This window comes from Brassica oleracea, chromosome C7 (assembly GCF_000695525.1).
Source record: "Brassica oleracea var. oleracea cultivar TO1000 chromosome C7, BOL, whole genome shotgun sequence".
Taxonomy (NCBI): Eukaryota; Viridiplantae; Streptophyta; class Magnoliopsida; order Brassicales; family Brassicaceae; genus Brassica; species Brassica oleracea.
The window spans coordinates 44,923,970-44,932,290 of record NC_027754.1 but is presented as its reverse complement, the minus strand read 5'-3'; the positions used below and the strand labels follow the sequence as shown (position 1 = coordinate 44,932,290).

Below are 8,321 nucleotides of genomic sequence, written 5' to 3'. Positions count from 1 at the left end.
TAGTAGGTTTGCTGAACCTCAACCAAACCACTCCAAAGGTCAAGCCTCTCTTCTCTAATGTTTGAAGCGTATATAGCCGAGAAGAAGAAATGCTGACCAGTTTGGAGGGTGATCTTACAGGTGAGAGACTGCCTTGTTTGGTGGATCTCTTGGACCGAGACTGAGTCCTTCCAAATAATAATAATCCTACCATCCTCATCAGTGTTGTGGTTTGAGATGTATCTCCATCCCGGACAAAGGGTAGATAGTAACTGATTCAAGTTTGGTTCTTTTATATGGGTTTCCAAAAGGGCACCTATAAATGGCTGATGAGATGAGAGCCATTGCGCAAAAGGTCGGTGCTTAGCCGAGTCGTTTATACCTCGGACATTCCAAAAAAATAGATTTGTACACATTAAAGATGTCAATTTAAAAACATGTCAATTACTAAACATGATTAAAAACAAGCAAACACAAATCAGTGGTATGATAAACTAAGGTTTCGCCCAGATATATTCGAATTTTTCAAAGATAACATTCACAAGCATCCCCTATATATTAATTGAGAAACATTTGAAAAGATATAACCTCAATTTTGTATTAATTAAAATAGGCCCCAATGCATAGGTGGCACTCAATTAGGTAGTCAATTACATTCAATTGAAAAATAAGTAGGTCCACCTTCGATTTTTATATGTTGTTAGATACATAAGTTGGTCAAACTATATGATATAATGATATGATATGCTATTTTTTTTCCTTAAATAAAACCTATGGAATTACCATAAATGACTAATATATATATGACAATTAATGATTTTAATAATAAAGATTTGATAACAATTTATATCTCCTCCATCATTTTTTGTTTAATTTTATATTATTAAAATAAATTAAACAATCAAATTAGCTATAAAAGTAAAATTTAGATTTTTTCGTATATGTTATATTTTGAATTTTTAAAAACGACAATAAATGACTAAAACTATTAAAATTATTATGTTAAAAATTAATGATCAATGGTTTAACATTTTTATTATAAGAAGATACACATGATTTTAAAACCATATGAGTAAAAAATATCATTTAATAATAAAATAAATATATATATATATATATATATATATAAATACTAATGATTTAAAACAACAAGATTGGCTGATCAATTTAGTTGTCCAGTTGAAATCTTTCAAAAGTATGTGAAAGATTAAAGTCAAAGTAAATATGGATTTAGAATAGTAGTTATATTTTACTAACCAAAATACCGAAAAAATCGAACTGAACCGAAACCAATCCGATATCTGGATTGAATACCCCTAATCCAAATGAAGCCAAACTATTGTTTCATTCTCCAAAATATAATAAAAATAATAACTTAATTCCGCGCAAGGCGCGGGTCTTATCCTAGTTTTTATTATTTTTCGCCCGCGGAAGTATAGATCTACCATTTTATAGAAAATATATACTAATCTATAGTCCTTCGATAGTTAAGCTAATGATGTCGTTTCTATAGCTTTTCTTTTTGATGCTATCAAGTTATAGTTAAGCATCATGTACGTAGAAAAAACGTTTTTCTTCATTTCTTGTATTGCTAAAAGCCTAAAACTAGATATCATGTATACGGAAAATTATTTAAACTGATATAGAATCGCTTAACATTAATAAATACATACCCTACATAATATTTTCATAATCTACTATAATAACTAAACGTTTACAATAACGTGAGAGCTTGTAATTTGACTTACAAACAAAGAAACAAATATTTTGCTTTTTTTTTCTTATCTACAATATATCACGTCATACTATTATAGATGGTTGATATTTAGCACACATGTCTATACAAATCATATGTTGCTATTATCCGAATTTATTCCGTAACTATTCAAAGTAGTTGACTAGTTATCGTGCTGAAAAATATTACAACATATGTATGTAATATCAAAATTTAAAAGGTTCCGAATAGATAATTGTAATTTGACATAAATTTGGTAATAATCAATTAAATTCAGTTGATAGGAAAGCAAGTCATTGGTACATTCTCAATCGAGGACATCCGTCAAATTTCAAAATTCGTCATCAAAATCAACTTTAGATTGATATAGCATGACAATAAAACCTATAAAACGAGCTACTTCGGATAGTCCATTCAACATCAAGGTTTAAATGATAGTGTGAGGTTTTAAGCAAAAAAAAAAGCAGTGTGAGGAAGATAGAAGAAGAGCGATAGATGTAACTATATAAGTAAATAAAGGGAGGCTCCCTCGTGTGGAATGCGAGCAGTACACTCCAATTATATAACTTGTGATCTGTCTTAATTCGTGGGGACATCTGCCACTATTCTGCTTCTTCTTCACTTTCTCTCACTCCTCTTTCAACCACTTTTGTCCTCTCGCCTCTCCCCCACACACATATGTTAGCTATTTTGGGGCAGTGAAATTAATTTCTTCTTTTTTTGGCTCTGACCTTTTCCATCTCACTTGATCTATATTTTTCACCATTTATTACCCTTTCTCATGTATCAGATTCTTTTTTCACCAAAATAGTATCTTATTCATTCCAGGTGATTCAAAATAGATTCAGGAAGACCTAGGGAAATAGGTCTATACTTTCTATTTATAACACCTAGCTAGCTATATTAAGGTTTGAATAAAAATTCAACGCTTGTTAATGTTAGTCTTAATTCATATCCCAAGTTTCTAAGAGCATCCACAACCATTAGAACCTTATTAAGTATCTAAAAAAACAAATTGTTAATATTTTTATTGCAATCAATTTAAGTAATTAATTTTTATTTATCTTTTTTTAATTTGAACTAGTATAAAAGTGACACATGGCTTGTGGTTTTTTTTAAGGTTCTTAAAACATAAGAGTTTAGAACTACACCCTTCTTACTTTTTTGTATTTTTGAATTATTTTTAGTTTTGAAATTTTTTGTTAGAACTCTTTAACAACCCTCTGTTGGAGGTGCTCTAATATGCTCATGTCACAAAGTTACTGTTTTATCCTACTGGATTGATAGTCAAATGTGTTGATTTTAAGAATAATCGATACTCATTTCCTAACAAAAAATGATGTTTTAGTTTTCAGAACATAAACTAATGTCTTAATTTTAATTAATATGTGCAAATTCTAAAACATCTTTATCAAATACAGAGGGAATACCTCATTTTGCAAAATGTGATAAATTATGATGAGATATTTTCGTTATAAATTTTAGGAATAAAGATTGATTCTCAGTTGGTTGGTTTAAACTCTTGTAAATTTATCTGTACCTTGTTGAAATTTAAAGGAAAATGACTTAAAAGATGTTTTCACTGTTTTCAAAATTTATCCTATTTTCCCAATATTTTTAAAAATATTGTTTCAGATGATAAATTCAGTACTTCAATAATTGCTACCCAATTTGTCACATAAAATTTTAGTAGTACGTAGCTACTCTGCAAGGAGGAAGTACCATCAGTTTTTTATCTAATATCAATGAATATCGAATTATTTATTATACAGAAATTTTATGAAATATTATAATTTCATTTGTGCATCACCAATATAAAGTTATATAAACTATGATATTTCAGAAAGATCTGTATCTATGAACACAATGATGTACACTATGCATTATGGATCGCAGCTGTGCATTCTATTTTTATCTGACTTATAAACGTGGTGTAATTAATTAATTATATAGCACAGACCCAAATAATCAACTATAGACCCAAATAATCAACTATAGCACTAAACTACTCCATCTATTCCATAATACTAGATGTTTGCTTGAATGCACAAAAATTAAACAAACTTACCGTACTTTCTAGAAGACAATATTATTATTAAATAATATAAATTAATCAATCACAAATAATGTAGTAAACTGTTATTGGTTAACCAATTTTCAATAAAACTAAAATATTTTAAAAATATCAAAACATCTTATATTTTGAAACATCAAAACTTTTCTAAAACATTTTATATTGTCGAGCGGAGGGAGTATTTAATTTAAATCATACTTAAATCTTTCCTAGCACCATATGATGGTTCATTTAAAAAAAGAGATAGGGCAATATATATATAAAGATGGCATAAAATATCACATCAGTTTCATAATATATACTTTATTCATTTTATTTTCCTCAAATAAATATTATTCCCATAATAATTAATAAGTTTCACTTTGCCTAATTGGAAGAAAAAAAATTGTATCTCTGACAAATCAGTGATTAAAGAATAAAAGTAGGTGACTCTTAATTACTTGAAAATTGATGCTTGGTTAATAAAGCGAGTAACAAATTCATTTTTTTGTTAATACAAGTTATTTTTCAAGGTACAGTTTAATTCACCGTGCTTTCTCAAAATTTAATCCATGACACAGTGAATAATAGTTAAGTAAAAAATATTTTGTAGTGTTATAGCTAGGGAAAAAGTCTTGCTTAAGTTAAATATAACAGTTATGATACAATTTTAATATTAAAAGAAAAAGGAACCATAAGCATCGAAATGCAGAATTATATGGATAAATATTTTTAAATTATGAATAATAATAAACTATAGGACGAAAAAAATATATGATGATGAGATGATGAATGGTCCTTGGGAATTGCTATCTCTCATTTCTGAGCAAAAACAGCACTCTAGTATATAGGGAATCCAAAACGTTCATTCAGATCTGTCTGAATCTTCGAGACACAAGTCTTTGTTTCCCATAGGGTTGCCACTTCTCCAAATTACCATATTACTCCCTTTCCTTTTAAATCACCCATGACACGTATTTTTTCCTATTTATTAAGACTTTTTTTTTTGCTAAAAAAGACTTTTTATTTTATTTTCAACTATTTTTAGTTATTTCCCTCTATACTATCTTAATTTACAAATATTTAAAAATAAAAATATTTTCTGAATTCTCTGTCGCTCCAGCTATATGGTCCCAATATCTTTTTTTTTTTGTCAAAGGCCCCAACATCGTTTGCCTCAAATTAACGTTTTTAAAATTTTCATGTGATTATTTTTGCATTTATTTAGATAACACACATTAAAACATTGGCATATGTAGAAACTAAACGCAAAAATCAAAATTCACTAGAAACGGCCAATCATAAGGGCATAAAAAATAAAGGAGAGAAACAAAAAAAAAGAAGAAGTTAAAGTACAAAAAAGGAAGAAATGTTAATATATTCAAGAAAGACAAAACTCTCTCTTTCTATTAAAAGAGAGGAGAAAATAATTATAGTTATAATCAAATTAATTATATCATAAATATTTTTATTAATGAAGTACTGTGATTCGAATCAACGGCTGTCTCTCATCGCTCTCACCGTCGTCACACATGGTACTGACCACCGTCTTTATAAGGTCGTTCTCCACAGAGTCTGCGCATGTTAGCGACTGCGCCTTCTTAGCCTCCGCTTCCCAATCAGTGGTCCCCACCACGTACATCATTAGACCGGCGCAACTAATCTGCGCAGCAAGAAGTCCTAACCAAAGCCCATTAAACCCAACTCTGGCCCAAAACCCAAGACCCACAGCCACCGGCATGCCCACAAGATAGAACGCGCCAAGGTTCACGTTCGCCGCTGTAGACGGCCGTGCCGTCCCCCTCACGACGCCGCAACCTACCGTCTGAGGACAGTTTCCGATCTCGCACAACCCCAATATCGGAAGCGCCGCCGCTGTTAGCCGGAGAATCTCGTCGTCTTTAGTGAAAACCATCCCCCAAGCATTTCTGACTGAGTAAGCAAACGCCGCCGCCGTGATCCCTGTCACCGCCGCGAAGACGACAGACACCATCGCCGAAATCTTCGCCGTCTTGGGACGGTTCGCTCCCAGCTCGTTCCCGACGCGAGTGGAGACGGCGAAGCTCAGAGAAGACGGAAAGACGTAGAGAAACGACGTCGTCTGTATCAAAACGCCCATGGCCGCCACCGTCGATCTTGGGTTCACGAGCAACCCGCAAAGAACGATCATGATCTCGTACCACCACCACTCCAAACACACGGAGACGCAGCTCGGTCCCGCGAGGCGGAGCAGAGGAGCCCATCCTCGGAAGCACTCCCCGGTCGGGTCGGTCCAAGTGGGCACGTGGAGACCACTTGCCCGGACATAGCATATCAAGAACGCGACGACGAAGAGGTTGGTGACGGAGGAGGCGACCGCGACGCCTGTTAAACCTAGTCGGAGGTAAGAGACGAGGAAAATATTAGCCGGTAAGTGAAAAACGGCGCCGGAGAGAGAGGCTAGGGTGACGGGGTGGATGATGCCTTGAGCACGAAGGTAGATTCTGATAGGGTGAAGGAGAGTGTTGGTGATGAGATCAGGGAGGGAGAAGATGAGATATGTCTGAGCTAACTCTCCGATGTCGGGGTCTTGGTGTAGGTAAACCGAGATTTTACCGACGTTGAGCCAGAGAACCGAGATCGGTACGCAGCAAACCAAGAGAAAAACCACGGTTCGATGGAGGGTGAGTGAGAGGAGTTTGTAGCGGTGAGCACCAAAGGCTTGAGAACAGAGTGGTTCCATACCGAGTGCTAAACCGGATAAAACAGAGTAACCGGTTATGTTAGCAAACGCAATGGCGAGCGAACCGGCGGCTAATTCGAGGTCACCTAGACGACCTAGGAAAAACATGGAGACGGCGGAGCGAAGGTAGAGGACTAGAGCCGTTACGGCGATCGGGAAAGCGAGCGTGAAGAGAGACTTCGCCTCCGTTACAGCTTCGGACATGACAGGAGATCTTATGTTCTCGCAATGCCGGAGACTTCGGTTTGTGGGATGTTCGAAGGTTTTGGTCGAGAAGACATCGAGTAAGACTCCTCCTGTTCGAGATTGTTGGTTCTCAGACACGGCCGTGCTAGTGCCGGCGGTGGTAGGTGGTGTTGTTGATGTGTTACACATGACGGTGATGGTGATGATGACGATGAAAGATATTATGGGAAAGAGAAAGAGTTCTCTCGTGAAGAGCCCTCTGGAGTTTTTTTTGAGGTTTTAAGTGAAGAAAATGAAACTTTGATGCTTCTTCTCTCCTCTACATCTTCTCTATTAATAAAGGAATTGCCAGACTTTTTTTCATATTCATTTTTTTTCATAGAAAATAATCTAAACTACCTTTTTAAAAATATATTTTTGAAACACTTTCGGAATTCTGTGCGGGTCAGTTTTTTGATATACTATACATTGGTATTACTAAATTGACAATGTAGATACATGAACGATTTGTGACCATTACAAGCAAAATAAAAAGAAAGATTTAATGAATAACCAAAGTAATTACAGCTGCACCATAAATTAAAGATGATGTATACGATACGTATTAGCGATATATAGAACATACGTATCATTATCAAATACATAATTTTAGAAAATTACTAGTGAGGGAATAGTATGCAATTAATCAATTTTAGGTAAGAGATGAAATTAATTGAACCGTTATTCCATGTGTGAACTGATGATAAACATATAGAATATAATATTAATAAGATGTAAATTTCACTACTCTTTCTGTTTCAAGATATTGTCATTTTAAAGTTTTTTTGTTTACAAAGATTGCTAATTTCTATTTTCAATGCAATTTTTTTGTTTTATATTTTTTATACGAAGATCTAAATTTAAATGTATTTTTTATCTCTGTTGTTTTAATGTATTTATTAGAAAAAATGTATTTAGTGTATAAATACATAATAAAATATATTTTCTAATAATTTTTAGTATGTGTGAATATTTTTTAAATAACAACTTTTTTGAAACAAATAAATAGAATATCTATGGTTGGATTGTGTACTAAAAACATCTCCCATGTAAAACTTTATTTTTTCTTCTAAAATAGATTAACAATGAAGTTGAGTTGAATATGCTCTAAAACTCCAAAAGATTTACATATATTGATCCAAGTTATTCATACCGGCACATAATTAGGTCTTCAATACTCGAAAATTGTTGAAACTTTAACATGATTTAATTCATTTGGTATAAGTATAACTAAGATAATAAAATTACCGTAGACAACACCTATTTTTTATTACTCCCTCTGTACCAATATAAGTAATTTTTAAAAATTTTGCACATGAATTAAAAAATATAAGCTTTAATACAATTACATTAATTACATAAAATATCATTAAATAAAAGTAGTTTAACCAACAAAAAAAAAACATTATTTTATAATTGGTCACAAAATTTTATTTTGAATATTGAGAACATCAATTATTTTGAAACGTTTTTTTTAAACACCACTTTAAGTGATACGGAGTAAGTAATTAGTATTATACATCTTCTCTGTTAAAAGACAGTTCATTGTAACGTCTAAATAACATATTAAGATCAAGATAGTCGTGCAGTTTATTACACGTAAAATT

General features: G+C 32.8%; 1 protein-coding gene across 1 annotated transcript; it reads right to left on the bottom strand.

The window, feature by feature from the left end:
- Positions 1–5,217: 5,217 nt before the first annotated feature.
- LOC106304307 (MATE efflux family protein 5-like) lies at positions 5,218–6,989 on the bottom strand. Its single transcript, XM_013740717.1, has one exon. The coding sequence runs from the start codon at positions 6,862–6,864 to the stop codon at positions 5,239–5,241; it is 1,626 nt and encodes a 541-aa protein (XP_013596171.1). The 5' UTR covers positions 6,865–6,989; the 3' UTR covers positions 5,218–5,238.
- Between the last annotated feature and the right edge of the window lie 1,332 nt (positions 6,990–8,321).

What these genes read in the sequence shown, in the direction of transcription:
- LOC106304307 (XM_013740717.1), bottom strand. Translation starts at nt 6,864, where the DNA reads ATGTGTAACACATCAACAACACCACCTACCACCGCCGGCACTAGCACG.